At 43.2% G+C, this 21,167-nt stretch overlaps 1 protein-coding gene across 9 annotated transcripts in view; it reads left to right on the top strand.

Moving 5' to 3' along the window:
* The first annotated feature begins 461 nt into the window (after positions 1 to 461).
* The window catches only part of LTBP1 (latent transforming growth factor beta binding protein 1), a 444,191-nt gene continuing 423,485 nt past the window's right edge, over positions 462 to 21,167 (top strand). For all 9 annotated transcript variants that reach the window (XM_030921070.1, XM_030921073.1, XM_030921071.1 and 6 more), the window contains exons 1-2: positions 462 to 1,096; positions 2,162 to 2,232. In XM_030921070.1, coding sequence (XP_030776930.1) covers positions 609 to 1,096; positions 2,162 to 2,232 — 559 coding nt within the window. In that variant the 5' untranslated portion in view covers positions 462 to 608. The remainder of the gene's footprint in view (positions 1,097 to 2,161; positions 2,233 to 21,167) is intronic.

A 21,167-nucleotide genomic window follows, 5' to 3' on the forward strand; every position in this document is an offset into this window, starting at 1 on the left:
TGAGTAACTTTGCTGAGCCCTTTGTCCTCTCCCGGGACACAGGACCGGGGCGTGGGGACCTCCACCTCGGCGACCCACGGGTGCAACCCCTGTGGATGTGGAGGGTGGCGGCGCGCCTTCGGGCTCCTCACACGCCTTCCCCAATTAGGATCTGCCGCCTGACGTCACGTCTGCCGGAGATTGGCTGCTCAGGTCTGACACTAGGGGCCACGGGAGAGAAACTTTTAAAAGACTTCGCCGCCGGGGCTGCCTCGGAGTGTCCCGCGCGCTCTCGCTCGCTCTCGGCCACCCTCGCCGGGCCCCGCCGCGGCGCGCGCTGCACCCCGGGTCGGCCGCGCGGACCCTCACCTTGCACGGCCCGCTCCCCTCGCCCCTCCCCGCTCCCTGCTCCCCAGGCTCCGCGCTCCCCACCCCCACGCCCGCTCCCTGCTCCTCGCCACAATCGGCCGGGGTCTGGGGCCGCTCAGCTGCCCGCAGAGCCTCCTCCCGCCTTTCCCGAGCTCTCCGCAGCTCTCGGGGGGAGCTTGAACGCGCGGGGAAAGGCGAGCCGCACGGCCCGGGGAGGGGGCCGGACCGCGCGCGGCCGGTCGCGCCGGCTGGGGCCCGCGATGGCGGGGGCCTGGCTCAGGTGGGGGCTCCTGCTCTGGGCAGGACTGCTCGCGTCGTCGGCGCACGGCCGGGTGCGGAGGATCACCTACGTGGTGCACCCGGGCCCCGGCCTGGCAGCGGGCGCCTTGCCCCTGAGCGGGCCCCCGCGTTCGCGGACCTTCAACGTCGCGCTCAACGCCAGGTACAGCCGCAGCTCGGCGGCTGCGGGCGCCCCCAGCCGCGCCTCCCCCGGGGTCCCCACGGAGAGGACCCGGCGCACGAGCAAGCCTGGCGGCGCGGCCCTGCAGGGGCTCAGATCGCCGCCGCCGCCAGAGCCGGCGCGTCCCGCGGCCCCCGGCGGGCAGCTCCACCCCAAGCCGGGCGGCCACCCGGCAGCCGCCCCGTTCGCCAAACAAGGCAGGCAAGTTGTGCGCTCCAAGGTGCCGCAGGAGACCCAGAGCGGCGGGGGCTCCAGGCTGCAGGTTCACCAGAAGCAGCAGCTGCAGGGGTAAGCCCACACCCCCTTCCGCCCGCCAGCTTTGCGCGCGCCGCCCGCTGAGGGACCTGCGGGGTCAGGGCCACTCGGAGCCCGCGGTGGCCGGGGCGGTTGCGCGCGGTGGGTCGGCTTTCTCTCCCCGCCTCCGCCTGCGCTGAGCGCCGCGGGAAGAGCGGAGTGCGGGGAAGCCCAGGGACTTTTACTGACGTGAAACTCCGAGTGCATTGTTACCGAGCTGCGGGTAAACACAAAAGGCATTTCTGCCTGGGGCGTAACCTTCTGCGCGTTAACCCAACTGCTCCTAGAAGATGGGCGTAAACTTGAGGTCACTACAGTTTAATCCCTCAGCATCAATTAAACTGCAACTGAGTTTTAATTTTGGTCTAGCTAATGAAAAAAATGTTTCGAGGGCAGGCTATCCGTAAAGATCCAGCTCCTGTTCTGCGGCCTGGAACTTTTCAGTATCAGATAAATCATGGGCTTGGGCTTCCTCGCACCTGTGGAGTCTGCTTTCCTGTGGTGGGGTATCTTGGTATTGATAAAAGTTTTGGTTGGAATGTTTCTGTTATTGGGCGCTCATAGTCTCTTCTCTTCGTGGGCCTCCTGTTTCCCCCAATTCGTCTCAGGTTGGGGTGTAGGGGAAAACTTGTTTTGCTTAATTGGCATGTTTTTTTTCAGGGGTGATACCAGGCCATGTGACCTCACTCCTTTTTGGACAGTTCTCTCTGAAACTCATTTCCAATTTAAAATGTTGGCCCAGGTAATAGAAAAAATAAATTTGGCGCTACTGTAATTTGGGGGTAAGAAAACCATTTGTTGGGCCCTTGTCCTCTCTTCTTGTATAGCCCTAGGTTATGCAGGCTTTTTGGTTCTCCCAGCATTCCCTGATATATGTATGGGCCTTGCCCCTCTGCTTGGGCAGCTTTGGGTTGGGCATCCAGGGTACCTGTTAGGACTCTGTCTCATCCAAAGGGTTGCAGAAGCTGGAGGCTGGCCTTTCTGGAACATGCTGGAAGCTTGGGTTCTTGGGAAGGGAGTCTTTCTGCTGCTGGACTCAGCGATCTTGCTTTGTTTCAGGGTCAATGTCTGTGGAGGGCGGTGCTGTCATGGCTGGAGTAAGGCCCCTGGCTCCCAGAGGTGCACCAAACGTAAGTTGCCATGTTCACAGTGGTCCTGCACAGTAGGCAAAGGGTGGGGGGGTGTCCACATGGGGGCATCTCGCAAGGGCCACTTGAAAGGGCTCGGGGGAAGTTGAAGTCTGAAATACAATCCATCCATTACCTGCAGGCTTCATTACCACCTAGGAAGGGCTGGGTCAGGGTAGTGTTAGTATCAATGCCAGCAGCAATGCATTGCATTCAAGATTTCTCTGAACTCAACAGAGATATTCATCACTCTGGCACATCTGTGAATCAGGAGCTAGGAAAAAATTTCCATTTGAGGATATGCCATATGGCAGAACCAATGTAATTAATTTGAACATGATACGAACAAATGAAAGACATTTTTTACGGTGATGGCGGGAGGGGATTGGGGAGTAGAGGGCCCTGTTCTGGAGTAAAACAGCAATAGTTTTTATAGTTTCCTGAAAACAGCAACCAGAATCCTTCATCCTTGAGGCCTGATGGTTTTCTAGAGTGTGCTTCTCTGCTGCTCTTCAGAACTGATAGGTGGGGTTCTCTGCAGTGCTTCTGCAGTTCACATGCATGCCCAGCAGTGTTTTAAAAAAATGTGTTAATGATGCATATAGATTTGAGAACACTGGAAAATTTTTCTCCTATGCATTGTGAAGTTAAGGATCAGGTTAAATGTATTCTGAGGCTCTTCTTGACGAATTGATGCTATTGGGTGCTCATTGGACATAAAGGAGTCTTACCTTCCCCCTCAGAAAAAGTGAAGCATTCTTAGTTGTTCTTTGCATAGAGACCGAGGCATTCCTATGTGGATTGGAATTGTTCAAAATTTCTGATGCTTGGATTTTGAAATACAGGTGGATGAATTTAAAAAATTTCGGATACAGTCAATCTAGTGACCTTGTTTGTTGAAAAATGTCTTCCATCCTGAAGGAAACAGAAGGGCTTTGGCATAATGGCCTTACTTTTGTAAAAAGGTGAATGTCCACAGGTTTTATAATGTCTTATGATCAAGCAGTAATTACAGACATGAACAGCCTTCTGACTATCAAATTCAAACCACTAGATCAGAAACGCTCAGGGTTCTAGGCATTTTAGATTAAGTCATAATTTTTCACTTTTTAAGTTCTTAAATTATACTTGTCAGAAATGTATTAGCATTTGTTTAGAATTTAGCATTGCTCAGGCCAAATGCCATGCCCTCCCCTCCCCTCAGTAACTCATTCTGTCCAAAACCTGATATGGTATGGTTTGCCTGTAACATGGAGATAACTCATCCGTTACAGCACCAATGCAATGGGATATTGCTGTGTAAAGATTAAAAATACATTTAATCTTTATACTGGTGCAGTGACTCACGCCTGTAATCCCAGCACTTTGGGAGGCCGAGGCAGGCAGATCACTTGAGGTCAGAAGTTGGAGACCAGCCTGGCCAACATGGTGAAACCCTGTCTCCACTAAAAAATTAGCCAGTAGACCTGGTGCAGTGGCTCACGTCTGTAATCCCAGCACCTTGGGAGGCTGAGGCGGGTGGATCACTTGAGGAGTTAGAGATGAACCTGGGCAACATGGCAAAACCCCATCTCTACTAAAAATACAAAAAAATTAGCTGGGTGTGGTGGTGCGTGCCTGTAATCCCAGCTACTGGGGAGGCTGAGGCAGAAGAATCGCTTGAACCCAGGAGGTGAAGGTTGCAGTGAGCTGAGATCGCTCTACTGCACTCCAGCCTGGGTGACAATGACTCTGTCTCAAAAAAAAAAAAAAAAAAGAGTATTACCCAGGCATGGTGGCGCATGCCTGTAATCCTAGCTACTCAGGAGTCTGAGTCAAGAGAATTGCCTGTACCTGGGTCGGGGAGGTTGCAGTGAGCAGAGATTGTGCTGGGCGGTGCAGAGACTCCATCTCAAGAAAAGAAAAGAATTCAGAGCAAGATTTTACAGATAGACAGAAGCTCCTTGATGCCTGTTGGAGAGAATGCTCTAAGGCTTTAATAAGTTTGCTTGGCAAATGATGCAGTTGAGTGCCCTCTCTGAAAAGAGGATAGGCCCCCATTTTCAGGTTGCCTGGGGATTCAGGGATCCAAAGATGTCCTAGAAGATCCCAAGATGCTCCAGGTCTCGGGGAATCACCTCATGGCTTCCAGCTTCTCCAGGCAAGAGAGGCAAAGACGTGTGTGTGCCTAGGTTTAGCTGGGTTTGCCCGCTGGTAAACCAGAGAGAGATCACAGAAGACTGCTGATCAGAAAAATCAGCGTTGAAGTTACTTACAGGGCTCTAGAGGAAGTTGCTGTGTTGGTTTAATCTTACGGTACCTACAACCAATGCTTCTAGCGTTTGGCTTAAGTTTTCCTACCAGCTTCTAGGAGGTAGCCCTTGGACAACACCAGGATCTATGTGACGTCACTTTCCTTTTCTGTGGTTCTCAGCGTTCAGAAGATTAGCCTTCCTGTACTTCCCAGTTTAACAAATGAATTTAGGTACAAATGCTAGAAACTTAATTCACAGCTTTCTTCAGAAATAATTGTGTTTTTAAAAGGCATGCTGGGGTAGGTCAGCATGCAATCCAAAATAATGTATCTCTGAGATGGATATTTAAAATAGGGGACTTACTTTGCATGTGTCTGGGAGATCCGGAGAGCTGAGAGAGCCTTCTACCTTCACATGGGACCACTGGGGCTACTGCTGATGCTGTAAACCTTGTGTCCATGGCTGAGTAGTGTGATGCCAGGAAAGACTCCTGGCTTTGGGGCCAGAAGACCTGAATTCAAATGCTGAAACCCTCACTGGCTATGTGGCCTCCGGGAATTCACTTGATCTGTCTGGCTTATATTTTCCCATTCAGAAATGCCTGTGCTAAAACCTTACCTTCTTTGTAGGATGGTTACACGTATCAAGATGAAAAAAATGGGTATGAAAGCCTTGATGAAACCAGAAAGATTAATATTAGAGATTAGTGTTGGATCAAGCCAAGTAAATTCTGTCTACTTTATCGATGACTTGGTTTTCTTCTGTTTGTGGTTTCTTTCTCTCACCTCCTTATTATGCTGAGATTGAACAATTACACTTGGGTATGGTTTATTACACATAAGAATACAAAAACCAATGATATGCCCACATGAAGTTCCCCCTTATAATAGTCGTCATAAAATGTGCATGTACATTTAAATGTATAACCCAGGATGTCTTCTAATTGTCATTACACATTGAAGATAATGAAGAATTTGAGTTTATGTAGGTCATGTCCAATTGATGCAAAAAAAATTTCTGTTTAAGCGATTGGAAGTGTTCACGTTGTTCAGTATTTGCCTAATCCAGTGAAGAAAATAAGGTATCCCTTTGAGCAAGTCTGGATTGTTTTTAGTTGATTGAAACCTAATTTAAATGGACCATGATCAAATGCTTCTGAAGACTAAAGACTTAGTGAACCTTAAATTGCAAATCAGAGAGATGTGAACAAGCAAGCGGCAGACCCACACAGGGGCAAAGAATAGATTCGTGCACTCACCAAGGTAGTCCTCCGTACTTTAGCCACCGAGTCACTATGTAGAGACGCCTGGTTGCATGTTAATGTTGCTTTTCCAGACACCCTTTGTGTGTGGATCCCTAGGAATTGAAATTATAGTGTGGGATGTGTCATTTTAGTTAATACTGGATGACGCTTGGTAGTGTTACCTGTTTTGAACGAAAGAGATGGAGAGATGGACCACATTTGTGCTCTTTCCAAGGAATTAACATTTAAAGGAAGGTTTTGTGAGTTAGGGACTTTGTCTTCCAAGTGGGGCATTAAACCCCTGATGTGTAACATTTTTGCGTCCTATGATTTTTGTAGTTTTTTTTTTTTTTTTTCCTGTGCCCAAACTGAACCTCCCCTCATGCCCTCATTGGTTCTTCCAGTGTTTTCGCCCGCATCTCAGGGTAAGTGCAGGCCAGACAGAGACATTGCCGGTAGGCTCAGCTTTAATGAGAAAACTGGACATGGGAATAGGCAATACAAAAGAATGAAAGAGAGGAGAGTGAGGCTGGGCTGGCAGGGTTATGGGGTAGAGAGAAAAGAGATGATGGCAGATATGAATCCAAAGCGGGTGCCTGGCACGTTGCAGGCCTTCCATACACGCATGGATGGTTCTTTCATTTACTGTTTAGGTTTTACCATGTGCCAGGTTCTATGAATAGAGTAGAAACACAGCCAGCTATAGGGAGTGCAGGTCTGTTTTTACTCACTTAACTCATGGCACATCAAATGACTTGTTCTCTCCTTAGCAAGAAACAGAAAATCGATATTCCATTGCTTTTCCATTGGCATTCAGCCCATGCCTCTTTGGGGGGAAAACCCAACTCTAGACATTTTCCTTAAATTATATGCAAAGGAGACAGAGTCACATGTACCCTTGGTGCTCAGAGACGCAGTGGTGGATGGCATCCTCCAGGAGGGTGTGATGTGGCTGGAGTTCAGGTGACCTAGAGAACTCTCTCAGACTGTCCCCCATCCCTCTTGACTTGGCATCATGCTTGCCAAACTTGGGAGTCGAGCCCAGAGTGATTATATATTTTTTTGTGTGCCTGCTATGGCCATTGACAGCTGCTTTGCCAATAGATCTGCAGTGAGGTTTACCATGGCAACTGCTAGTAGGGCCACCCCAGCCCCCATGTGGGAGGGTCAGCTGGAGAATCTTGTTATGTGGCACAGACAACCTTGGTAAAGAGAGAGGAACCCACAGGTCAAGTTCACACTGGGTCAAGTATGTGTTCTCAAGGCGAGTTAAAATAAACATTTAGGAACCATAAATTCTACATTGTAATAGTGCTTAAACCTTCATGATGCAGCCCTCCTCCAGCCCGTGGGCCTGCTGAGCACACCGCCCGCTCCCTGCCTGCTCTGCTTTATCGGAGTTTTTGCTGCCTAGTGAACCCTTGACCTTTGGGAAGCCCAACTTGTTGAAAGGACCTTTGACAACCACAGGGTTTTGCTGTTTCTGACCCTGTTATTTGTTGTCTTGGATATTTCAGACATACCCAAACATGTTCGAGAGCTCAAATTAAATTTTCCTAAAGTGCAGATTTTGCTTCCCAGTCCTTCCTAGCAATGAATAGAGGTGACTTGGAGTGCGAGGGTTATGTCACCCCCCTTTTAATATAGACCAAGATCAGGTCTGGCAGAGAGGAGCTGCCGATGGGGTGGGGGTAACTTGTGTGGGTGCTGTGGAGCTTACAGAGAGCGTTTTCTTGATCTTGACACCCTGTGGGTGTCATTGAGGCAGGTATGCTTTATTACCCCTATTCCCAACAGTGGGGCAGTGCTCAGATGCCACTGCAGATCTTGTAGCTCTTCCTACTGCCCTGGGATTCCTGGACATCCAGTGCTGTGACATTCTTTCTTGAGGTCTTGGTCTGAAAACTGTCCTGACAGCCCTCAGTCATCTGGATTGGCTTCCACTGCCTAACTTCACTTCTTGATTTTCCAAGCTATGTGAATTTTCTCGGGCTTCTGTAACAAGTTCCACAAGCTGAGTGACTTAGAACAATAGAAATGTGTTGTCTCACAGTTCTACAGTCCAGAAATCCAATGTCAAGGTGTTGATGGGGTTGCTTCCTTCTGAAGGCAGTTCTAGGCGTCTCTCCTTGGTCTGTAGATGGCCGTCTCTTCCCTGTGTCTTTATACATTGTCTTCTGTGTGTGTCTGTGTCCAAATTTCCCCTTTTTATAAGGACATCAGTCACATTGGATTACCCCCCACCCCCCGCAATGATCTCATTTTGACTTGATTACCTCTGTAAAGAACCTGTCTCCAAAGGTGGTCACATTCTGAGGTACTTGGGGTTAGGACTTCAACACTTTTTTTTTGTTTTTGTAGGGGGAGTACAATTCAACTCATGATGTAAGCCCATGGATGCCTTGTGCATAGGCTGGAGAGATGGCTATTGAGAGTTGGCTCATTCTGGGGGCACTTGGGAACGCTAGCAGCTGACCCAAGGATGGGTGGGCGGGACTTTGACTGGGCCCCTGCCGAACAGTCTGTGACTGTGAATCTAATTTGGTTACTTTTCTATTGCAGCAGCTCTGGCTGCTCCAGGGGGTGATAGGAGAGATGAGGAATTGGCCACAGGTAATTTTGGTGATGCCTCTGGCCATTTTTACTGGGGCTCTTTTAAAGAGATTCTAGATTAGTGTTTCTTACACGTGAATGTCCAGCGGGACCACTGGAAGGGTTTGTTAAAAATGTTAAAACTTGTTGAATTCAACAAATTGAATCAAAATCTTTGGAGGTTTTTAACAAGCATCCCAAGTTATGCTGATGGAGGTGGCCCACAGTTTGAGAAACTGATCCAGAAGGAACTCAATCCTGGGCAATATTTATGACCCTTTATGTGGGAATTTAAAGGCCAACCTCAACGCTTAACAATTTAGAGAAACCTCTCAAGGCAGGAACCCTCTAAACATTGGGATAGCTTGGATTTGAAGAACGTATGTACAGTCAAAGATTGCCACACATGCGGTTTTTACATCCAGCTTTTCTTTAATTAGTTGAATGTTTAATATATATATGTATACTTTTGCGAGAGCTGGAAATTTGCAAAATTGTTGCTGCATCAGTGATTACATAGAGTGCCTTTTAAAAAAGATTTAAATGCTTTGGAACACTTGGGTGTTTTTTTCCACTAAAATTTTTTTTTTTTAGTTACAAAATTTTTAAAGTACACACAAACATAGAAGCTGCCCATCAGGGTCATGTTTTTAAAAGCTCCATGATGTGGTAGTTAAGTACAATGATTTATGCATAAAGGAGAAACTGGTCTTATCTTTCTCCAAATGCATGTTTTACTAATGGTTTCCTGCTTTCTTAATGAGAGAAAATATTACATAATTTGTTGGTGTGACACAAATTGGTTGTTTTGGTACTTATGGAAAAATACATCAGGGCTGTATTTGCAAGCATACCTCAGATATGGAGGGTTCAGTTCCAGCAAATATCTCAATAAAGTGAGTCACACAAATTTTTTGGTTTCCCAATGCATGTAAAAGTCATGTTTATACTATATTGTAGACTATTAAGTGTATAATAATAGCATTATGTCTAAAAAGACAAGTGTATACCTTAATTAAAAATATTTTATTACTAAAAAATGGAAAGATCATGTGAGCCTTGAGTGAGGCATCATCTTTTTGCTAGTGGGAGGTCTTGCCTTGATACAGATGGTTGCTGAAAGTTGGGGTGGCTGTGGCACTTTCTTTAAAATAAGAAAATAATGGAAGTTTGCTGCACTAATTGACTCTTCCTTTCATGACAGCTTTCTCTGTAGCATACAGTGCTGTTTCATAGCATTTGACCCACTGTAGAACTTCTTTCAAAATTGGAGTCAGTCTTCTCAAACCCTGCTGCTGCCTTATCATCTGTTTATATAAAATTGTAAATTCTTTGTTGTCATTTGAACAATGCTCACAGCATCTTCACCAGTGTTAGATTCCATCTCAAGAAACCACCTTCTTTGCTCATTTATAAGAAGCAGCTCCTCATCTGTTCAAGTTCAAACATAAGATTGCAGCAATTCAGTCCCATCTTCAGGCTCCATGTTTAATTCTCTTGCTATTTCCACTACCTCTCCAGTGACTTCGTCCAATGAAGTCTTGAACTTCTCCAGGTCATCCATTGGGGTTGGAATCAGCTTCTTCCAAACTCCTGTTAATGTGGATACTTTAATCTCCTCCCATAAATCATGAATGTTCTTAATGGCATCTAGAACAGTGAATCCTTTCCAGAAGGTTTTCAATTTACTTTGCCCAAATCCATCAGACGAATCACTATCTATGACAGCTATAGCCTTATGAAATGTATTTCTCAAATAAGAAGACTTGAAGTTGAAATTACTCTTTGACCCATGGACTACAGAATGGATGATGTTTTAGCAGGCATGAAAATAACATTAATCTCCATGTACATCTCCATCACAGCTTACAGGTGACCAGGTGCATAGTCAGTGAGGAGTAATATTTTGAAAAGAACCTTTTCTGAGCAATAGGTCTCAACAGTGGGGTTAAAACATTCAGTTAACCATGCTGTAAACACATGGACTGTTATCCAGTCTTTGTTGTTCCATTTACAGAGCACAGGCAAAGCAGATTTAGCATAATTCTTAAGGGCCCTGAGATTTTTAGAATGGTAAATTAGCGCTGGCTTCAACTTAAAGTCACCAGCTGCATTAGCCCCTAAAAGGAGAGTCAGTCAGCCCATCCTTTGAAACATTGAGGCCAGGCATTGACTTCTCAGTTTTCTTCAATAACTTTTTCTTTGCAGTCACAACTTGGCTAACTGGTGTAAGAGGTCTAGCTCTTGACCTGTCTTGGCTTTCTACATGCCTTCCTCACTTAGCTTTTGATTTACAGTGAGAGATTTGTGAGTCTTCCTTTCACTTGAGCCTTTAGAGGCCATTGTAGGGTTATTAATTAGCCTGACTTCAATATTGTTGTGTCTCAGGGAATAGGGAAGCCCTGGGAAAGGGAGAGAGATAAGGAAACAGCTGGTTAGTAGAGCAGTCAGAACACACACAACATTTCTCAATTAAGTTTTCTGTCTTATATTGGGTACGACTTGTGGTGCCCCAAAACAATTACAATGGTAACATGAAAGATCACTGATCACATATCACCATAACAGATACATTAATAATGAAAAAGTGTGAAATATTATGAGAATTTCCAGAATGTGACACCGAGACAGAAAGTGAGCATTTGCTGTGGGGAAAATGTTGCCAGTAGACTTGTTGCATGCAAGGTTGTTACAAACCCTCCATTTGTAAGAAACACAGTGTTTGCGAAGTGCGGTAAAGTGAAGCAACATAAAATGAGGTCTGCCTGTATATGTATATACTGATATGTGTCTATTAATTTTCCCTGCCTGTTACAGATTGAGCACATCATGTAGAGACAGTCCATTAGATACTGAAATTCTGTGTATACATTGCCATCGAGACCCCAAACTGTGTGGTTATAAGAAGGAAGTGCCACTGCTTTCTTCCCTCCTCTCCCTTCTATCTTACCTGCTTTTGTTGCCTTTCTCCTATTCCTTCCCTTACTCGGTCTCAGTTTGGCTTTGAATGAGAGGCAGTATGGCTCAGTGGTTGGAAGTTCAGTCTTTGGAGTTAGAATACGGAGCTCCTAATTGACCTTAATACTTCCTCACTGTGTGACCTTGGACAGTCAAGCTTGAGACCTGGAGCAGGGCTAAGTTAACTCCATTCACAAAATAGGAATAGTGATGGTCTCTGTAATCATCCAGGGGCTTGCTAGGGGGCTGCATTAGGTAATACATTAAAAGTGCATAGAGAGCAGGGCCCCTGCACAGTAGTTGACAAAAATGAGCTCTCAGCACCTTTCATTTGTCTGCTCAGGACCACTTCCTCCTGGGCACCACTGCTTCTTCCATGTCCCTCTTCTAAGATCCTTGGGGGCTGATCCTGTTTGGTGCTCTCTAAGCAGACTCTGTTTGATGCTCCCTAAGCACTCTGATTTCACTCTTAGTTGGCTCTGGGTATGGCTGAGCCAGGTGGAAGAGGCATCTGTCCCCTCATCAGTGTTGAGCTCCTGGGAAGCAGGTCCCTTGCTTTGCCACAGTACAAGTGCCACAGTACAAATGCTACCTAGGAATAGAATAGAATTGAGTTGAACTAGCATCTCTGATTTTGCTGTGTTGCTAATGCTGTCCTCTAAATACTATAGAAAGAATGCTTTCTCTTTTCTTTGTTTACTCTCACCTTTTGGCAATAATTTCCACTTGCTTTTCTTTCCTGCATTTTGTCTTTGTACTTTTCCTTGCCTAGCAGACACTGCTGATTGTGACAGCTTTTTCAAGGGCACAGCACCTTACTCTGTTTCCTCCTGCCTTTGCTCTGTAAGGCTGCTCTGGCATGTCCCAAACTTTGAGATGACTTTTCCTTTCTCCCTGCCAATTTCACAGTCTTTCTGTTCAACATCATCATCTGATAGAGATTTGGGACTAAGTAAAATGAATGTTGTATGATTTTCCCTGTAATTTTAGATCCCCGTATACTGCTCTTGGCCAACTATGCTATTCCCTGTGGCTTTTTTACTCCACCACGTTTGAGTAATATTGTTGGCATGGACATGAGTAAACAGTTTGAAAATGTCGTGTTTTGTAAACTAGAAGATGGATGGGCTGGTTTTTTAATACATGCTCTTGGTTCTGCTGGGCCAAAGGAAAGATGAATTTGGTCAGTGGATGGGAAGATGAATTGGAGGAAGGTGTTGCTATCTGAAGTTGATGTGGCCAACTTTACTGAACTAGTGAGATCAGTTATTTAGAGGTGAAAACTGAGTGGCTGGAGGTGACTCTTCAGAGGGATTTGGATAATGCAGTTAGACGGAATTTTTATAGAGGAGATAGCTTGCTACCAGTAAGAGGCCACCAACCAAAAATATCATAATAAAGTAAGGAAAATAGAAGGATAAGGATCTTTTGTCTTTGTAAATTTAAACATGTTTTTATTTCTTTGTGGGATTACCAGACAATTCCAGTGTGGCTTTTAATCTTTCATGAACTTCGTTTTATTATTGCTATATATATGTGTGTGTGTATATATGTGTGTGTATATATATGTGTGTGTGTGCATATATATATGTGTGTGTGTGTGTGTATATATTTGAGATGGAGTCTTGCTTTGTCACCCAGGCTGGAGTGCAGTGGCATGATCTCAGCTCACTGCAGCCTCCTGGGTTCAAACGATTCTTCTGCCTCAGCCACCCGAGTAGCTGGGATTACAGGCATCTGCCACCACACCTGGCTAACTTTTGTATTTTTAGTAGAGACGGGGTTTCACCATATTAGCCAGGCTGGTCTTGAACTCCTGACCTCAGGTGATCTACCTGTCTTGGCCTGCCAGAGTGCTGGGATTGCACTACACCCAGCCTATTATTGCTATTTTTAATTAAAATGTGGAGTCTCCATCCTCCCATATGCATTTCATGTTCACACCATAGCAAGCAGACAGTTAACACTTAGCGTCTTCAAAATATGATTATTGTAAAAGCTATGTAAATTAGCGGAGACTTATTTTACCTTCATAAATCATTTACTACAGTGATTCAAGGGTGAGGATACTCCTGCCTCTTCAATGGCTGTGAAACTTCAAGCAGATTAATGACCTCCTCTGAGACTTTTCTCAACCTTCAGATGGGAAGAGTACCCTCATCAGACAACTTCATTCATGTTGTTGTTGTGAATATGAGGCATACAAATCTTCTTTGCTCCGAATGCTTGTCACATTGCATCATAGACATTTATGTATTGTCTGGCATTCCTGCTCTGTAAGGGTAGGGATTATACTATAGCCATCTTTCTGTCTTCAGTGCCCGGTAAGCATGTGCACCTTTATGGAATCAATGAATGAATGAATGCACGATTCATTTGTTGTACTTTCACCAAGCTCCTATATACTAGGTTTTGGTACACAGAAAGTGTTAAGATGACTTTTTGTTTCTCCCTGCCAATTTTAGAATCTTTCTGCTCAATATCATCATCTGATAGAGATTTGGGACTAAGTAAAATGAATGTTGTATGATTTTTCCCTCTAATTTTAGATCCCCAGGTACCATGTACTTGAAAAAACTAAAACAGGGTCATAGGTTAGAGAGTGATAGGAGCTGGAATTGGAGGTGGGGAGAGGGCTGAAAGAAGGTCTCTATAGAAAGTGACATGTGAGGCCTGTGTGATATGAAAGGGTCTGAGAGAAGAGTATTTTAGGCCAACAGAACGGCTAGCACAAAGGCCTTGGAGTGGGGATGGGCCTGGCTTGTTGTAGGAACACAGGTCCTTATTGTTGGGTTGTCAGTGAGGGCTCCTGTAACAGGCGATATGATGGTAGGGTTGGATCCCAAGTCAGGTCTTATAGGCTGTGCGAGGCCACAGATAAGATAACAAGAGGAGACTGTACAATACAAGCACAGTCAACACAATTACTATAAAACTCGAGTGCATGCAAGTGTATTTTGTTACTAAGAAATTAAAGAAAATAAAGGATTTAATATTTTTTAAGGCATGGAAAAATATCTTAAGTAGAAAATTCATTAGATTACTTTGATTGCATTTTTTATTGATGAGAAAAACTGCACACGGAATGCGAAGTGCCCAAGTCCACACACAAATTATTGTCATAGCCTGACCACCTGCCTGGTGCCCAGATTGCCAGACCAGCCCTGTGCTCATTGGACCCGCCGGACCTCTGCCGAGCTCTGGTAGAAAGGCAAGACCTTCACCAGGGAGCTGCGAGGCTGCGGTTTAGGATGAAAGTGTGAGGGTGAAGAAAGCCAAGTCACCGGTCACTATTGTGTTAAAAGTCAAATTAATGGGGATCCTCACATGGTACTAAATTTAAAAAAATGCTCACTCCTTTATTTTGATGATCATAGAAAATCTACAGAGAGCTGATAGGATGTGTTAAAGGGAGAGTTAAATATTTTTGGAACATTTGAATGCTGCCCTGAGGTTTTGTTGATCCCCCCAGCCCAACATCTAATTTTCAAGTTGGGCTAGTCATTGACTCCGCCTCCCATTTTGTGGTAAAGATCAAGTCAAATGAGGCTCATCACAGTGCTTCACAAAAGGGGCCAGGTGCCTTGGCTCATGCCTGTAATCCCAGCACTTTGGGAGGCTGAGGCTGGCGGATCACCTGAGGTCAGAAGTTCGAGACCAGACTGGCCAACATGGTGAAACCCCGTCTCTACTAAAAATACAAAAATTAGCTGGGCCTGGTGGTGGGCGCCTGTAATCCCAGCTTCTTGGGAGGTTGAGGTAGGGGAATCACTTGAACTAGGAGGTGGAGGTGGCAGTGAGCCAAGATTGTGCCATTGCATTCCAGCCTGGGCGACAAGAGCAAAACTCTGTCTCAAAAAAAAAAATAAAAAAGAAAATGCTTCAATGCTTCACACAAGGGCAATATAAACATAAGGTGACCTTATTAATAAGGTTTTTATGACCACTTTGTACATATTTTTTGATAATGTGTTGGTGCATTTCTTGTCTTGAAAAATGGAATGTGTCTTTGATGTTTATATTGACCATCAAGTTTACAAACAGTGTCTCTGGTATACTTCCTAGAAATTAGTTTGAAAATAAACAAAAATACCTACATCTCCACTTTAATTCTACCCTCCCTGGAATTTATTTTATTCTCCTAAAAGTAGGGTTCATGCAAAGACAAGAATTATTTCAGGAGAGCCCTGTTTCTTTTATTTTGAGATAGTGAAAAGATTATGTTAAGTTAGTCCAAAATTTCATAGTAATTGGAGGTGACATAATACAGACAATCAGTAAATTAAAGGTAGAGACTGTTTTTGTTTTCCCTTTTCATCCATTTAAGAGATTGGCCTACACAGCAGTTCTCTATATGTACAATAGACCCTCAGTAAGGTTTCTTGATTAATAAGCATTGCAAATTACAGTTGTTTCTGAGTGGAGGACCAGCTGAAATCCATTTAAATCAATGACTACTGAGATTATGTTATTAAATGGTTCTTTTTGTTTTACGAGAATGTGTATTACAACAAATGTCCCTGTGTAAGTTTGGAATGCTCTGTTTTTGAGTGTTAGAGGCTCTTTTCTCTGGCAAAATTTCCCCATTTCTTCCTTTAATACAAAGTGCTTGAATGGCAGTTCACAGACACTTAGCTAGTGGCTCTCAAAGTATAGACCCGGGAACAGGGGCGTCAGCTCCGCCTGGGAACTTGTTAGAAATGCAAACTCTCCAGCCCTGTTAAACCAGGAACTCTGGGGTGGGGCCAGCCATCTGTGTTTTAACCAGGCCTCTTGGGGATCCTGATACAGCTGTAGCTTGAGAACCACTGCTCTAGCAGAACCCATCTCCTCCTCCCTTTCCACATCCCCCCACTCTACTTGATCACTTGTGGTGTGATGAGAGGGACAGGGAAATCAGCTCTTTTGGGCTCCAGGCCTTGGAGAGGAGCGGCTTCATTTATCCTCTCCCCCTTCGTTTCTGCCTAAGGATGAGTTTGTATGGTATAAAGCCCAGTGGAATGGATTATTTTCCCCAGTGTCAGATGGGAACCTTGGAATCGGAGCAGATATAGCTGTGTATGTTGTTATTATTGTTATTAATTGTTATTCAGAGACAGGGTCTCACTCTGTAACCCAGGCTGGAGTGTAGTGGCATGATCATAGCTCACTGTGATCTTGCACTCCCGGGCTCAAGCGATCCTCCTGCCTCAGCCTCCTGAGTAGCTAGGACTACAGGTGAATGCCACCATGCCCAGCTATTTTTTTTTTAAACTTTTTTGTAGAGGTGGGGTCTCGCTGTGTTGCCCAGGCTGGTCTTGAACTCCTTGCTTCAAGTGATCCTCCAACCTTGGCCTCCCAAAGTGCTGGGATTACAGGTGTGAGCCACTGCACCTGGCCACCATGCACATTAATACACATTCTATACTGTATGCTCGCTGAGGAGGGGCAAAGAAACCAGTTTTCATTCAGTGAATATACCTGTAAATGTGTTTTGTCCCTTTATGTCTTCCTGATTCTGTTTTGTTCCTTAACATAAAAGATGCCTAAAGCACACTTCTTCATATTCTTCAAAGCCACATTTATCAAGGTGTGGTTCTAGGACCTCCTACAACAGAACCCCTGTGGGATGTGTAACAGATGCAGGTTGTGGGGCTTTCCCACAGACCTACCGAATTGGAACCCCTAGGAGTAGACCCCTTGGCCCTCATTTTCACAAGCACGCATCTGACCGATCTACACTGAAGCTGGGGGGCCCTGAGTTTAAAGTACATATGCCAGAATACAAGATATCAAATGCAAAGAATGATGAGAAAGGTATTGCAAAATTAATAAAAGTAACAAGGAGCAACATTTTGTTTTAGAAATAGGTGCCATTACTTGTTTCTAAAATAATTTGAAAGTGAAATGAAGAACAAGCTCTTGTCTAGAGCATGCTCTTGGAATTGCCAGGGATTTTGCTTCCTCGTGTCAAGATTAAGAAGTTCAGATGCAGAGGAGACAAGGCTGTGCTGCTCAGCTGTTCCTTGGGGTCATGCTGACTCCATCCTGGAAGTTGCTGGAGGAATGCATCATATGTTTGGAAACAGCCCAGTTGAGAATTTCAGCAATGACATGCTTTTTTATTAGATGTGTATTTAAGAAAGGAATTGCCTATTACAAGACTAGGGCCCTTTGTAGAAGGAGCTGAAAAAGGAGCTGGTTTGCTTGTCCTGTGAAATAGGGACGATTTTCCCCATTATGCGTCTCTTCTTTTCTTTCCACAAAATAAATAAATGCAAAGACATGTCACTTGAATGTTGTATAAAAATCAGGTCTTTTAAAAAAATGCTTGTTTCTCTCCAAGTAGAAAGGCATTTTTCCCCAGGGGAAACTTACTAAAATCATCAGTTATTGTAGTAATAGCTATGCCTCGTTAAAAGTAAATAGATTGTTTAAATATCATATCAAGGCCACAGTCCTAGGAAATGGTGTTAAAATTTTGAGAAAATTCAAATTTGAGGAATTACCTAAAATACTAAGTAAATTAAAAAGTATTTGTAACATTAAAAAATTTTATGTCAAAAATATTTTTTAATGTCAAAAATGTTTTTTAATACTTAAAAAACTTTAGCACTTTGGGAGGCCGAGGCAGGCAGATCACGAGGTCAAGAGATCGAGATCATCTGGCCAAAATGGTGAAACCGCGTCTCTACAAAAAATACAAAAATTAGCTGGGTGTGGTGGCGGGTACCTATAGTGCCAGCTACTTGGGAGGCTGAAGCAGGAGAATCGCCTGAACCCGGGAGGCGGAGGTTGCACTGAAACGAGATCTCGCCATTGCACTCCAGCCTGGTGACAGAGCAAGACTGTCTCAAAAAAAAAAAAAAGGAAATAGTCCTTACTCTTTCAGTCTCAGTTGGGAAAACCATAGAATAATGAAGACAAAGTTACAGATTAACGCAATAGCTCCATGGCCAAAGTGGACAGTGGGGTTATTAAATAGTGTATTTAAATAGACTTTATAGAGAAGTTTTAGGTTCAGAGCAAAATTGAACAGAAAGTACAAAATTCCTGTGTACCTTTTCCCCCCACATACATACAACCTCTTCCACCATCAAAATCCTGTCCCTATCCTATTATGATTGATGAACCCCTATATTACCACCCAGTGTCCATAGTTTATATTAGGGTTCACTCTTGGTGTTGTATATTCTTTGGGTTTTGGCAAATATGTAATGACATACATCTACAGTATTATACAGAATAGTTTCACTGACCTAAAAATCCTCTGCACCCTGCCTACTCATCCCTCCTTCCCGTCTAAACCCTGACAACCACTGATCCTTTTGCTGTCTCCATAGTTTTGCCTCTTCCAGAATGTCAAATTGTTGAGATCATACTGTAGGTAGTCTTTTCAGATTGGCTTCTTTCGCTTAGTAATAGTCATTTAAAGTTCCTCTGTGTCTTTTCATGGCTTGATAGTGTGTGTCTTTTTAGTGCTGAATAGTATTCCATTGTCTGCGTGTACCGTAGTTTATTTATCCATCGTCTGCTGAAGGACATCTTTGTCACTTCCAAGTTCTGGCAATTATGAATAGAGCTGCTGTAAACATTTTTGTACAGGTTTTTGTGTGGACATAAATTTTCAACTCTTGTGTAAATACCAAGGAGTGTGATTCCTGAACCATATAGTAAGAGTATGTTTAGTTTGGTAAGAAGTGGAAACTGAAACTGTCTTCCACAATGGCTATACTATTTTGCATTCCCACCAGCAACAAATGAGAGTTCCTGTTGCTCCACTTCCTTGTCAGCATTTATTGTTGTCGTCAGTGTTTTGGATTTTGGCCATTCGAATAGGTATGCAGTGGTTTTAATCTTGTTTTAATTTGCAATTCCCTAATAACATATGATGTTGAACATGTTTTTATAAGCCAAGGTACTTGGGCTTTTTTGGTAAGGTATTTGTTCAGGTCTTTTACCCAGTTTTTAATCAAGTTGTTTGTTTTCTTATTGTTGAGTTTTAAGGTTCTTTGCATATTTTGGATAATGGTCCTTTATCAGACATGTCTCTTGAAAATATTTTCTTCCACTCTGTGTCTTATCATTCTTCTCAGTGTCTTTTTCAGAACAGAAGTTTTTTATTTTAATGAAGTCCAGCTTATCAATTCTTTCTTTCATGGATTGTGCCTTTGGTGTTATATCTTGTTTTATTGTATTAGCTGGGACTTCCAGTACTATAGAAAAGGAATGATGAGAGAGAATATCTTGCTTTGTTCATGATCCTAGCAGAAAAGCTGGTTGCTCACCATTAGGTATGATGTTAGCTGTATGTTTTTTGTAGATGTTCTTTATCAAGTTAAGGAAATTCCCTTCTATTCCTGGTTTGCTGAGAGTTCTTATCGTAAGTGGGTGTTGGATTTTGTTGAATGCTTTTTCTGTGTCTATTGATATGATCATGTGATTTTTCTTCTTTAGATTGTTGATGTGATGGATTATGTTGATATTTGAATGCTGGACCAATCTTGCATACCTGGGATAAATCCCACTTGGTTGTTGTGTGTATTTGTTTTTATACGTTGTGCATTCAAATTTGCTAATATTTTGTTGAGGATTTTTGTATCTGTGTTCATGAGAGATACTTGTCTGTAGTTTTCTGTTCCTGTAATGTCTTTGCCTGATTTTGGTATTAGGGTGATGTTGGCCTCAGAATGAGTTAGGAAGTATATCCTCTTCTTCTATCTTCTGAGAGAGATTGTAGAGAATTAATATACTTTCTCCCTGAAATGTTTCCTAGAATTGACCAGTAAACCTGTCCTGACTTGCTGTTTTCTGTTTTGAAAGGTTATTTATTATTGATTCAATTTCTTGAGTTTTGGCAGATTATGTCTTTTAAGGAATTAATCCATTTCATGTAGATTATTGAGTTTGTGGGCATAGAATTCATAATATTCTTTTATTATTGCTTTAATGTTCATAGGATTTATAATGATGTTCCTGCTTTCATTTCTGCCATTAGTAGTTTGTGTCTTCTTTTTTTCTTAGTTAGCCTGGCTAGAGGCTTATCAATTATATTGATGATTTCAAAGAGCCAGCTTTTGGTTTCATTTATTTCTTTTGTTTATTTTCTATTTTCAATTTCATTGATTTCTGCTTTAATTTTGATTATTTCTTTTTCGCTGCTTACTTTGGATTTAATTTGCTGCTCTTTTTCTAGTTTCCCATGGTGGAAGCTTAGATTATTAATTTTAGATCATTCTTTTTTAAAAAATGTATGCATTCATTGTTATGAATTTCCCTATAAACACTGCTTTCACTGTATCCCACAAATTCCATTAAGTTGTATTTTAATTTTCATTTAGATCTAAAATATTTAAAAATTTCTCTTGAGATTTCTTCTTTGACCCATGCTTTATTTAGAATTATGTTGCTGTATCTCCAAGTATTTTGGGATTTTTCCAGTTATTGTTATAAATTTCTAGTTTAATTCTATTATGACCTGAGAATGGGTATTATATGATTTTTACTCTTAAATTTGTTAAGATGTGTTTTATGACTGAGAATGTGGTTTGTTTTGGTGAATGTTCTATGTAAGCTTGAGTAAAATGTGTATTCTGCTGTCATTGGATGAAGGAGTAAATAGATGCCAATTATATTCAGCTAGTTGATGGTCACATTGAATTCCAACTATATCCTTACAGATTTTCTGCATGCTGGATCTGTTCATTTTGTGATAAAGGAGTATTGAAGTCTTCAACTGTAATTATGGATTCATCTATTACTCCTTGCATTTCTATCAGTTTGCTTGTTTGTTTGTTTTTGAGACAGGGTCTTACTCTGGCACCCAGGCTGGAGTGCAGTGGTGCAATCTCTACTCACTGCAGCCTCTGCCTCCTGTGTTCAAGTGATTCTTGTGCCTCAGCCTTCTGAGTAGCTGGGACTACAGGTGGATG

Source organism: Rhinopithecus roxellana, chromosome 17 (genome assembly GCF_007565055.1).
Source record: "Rhinopithecus roxellana isolate Shanxi Qingling chromosome 17, ASM756505v1, whole genome shotgun sequence".
Classification (NCBI taxonomy): Eukaryota; Metazoa; Chordata; class Mammalia; order Primates; family Cercopithecidae; genus Rhinopithecus; species Rhinopithecus roxellana.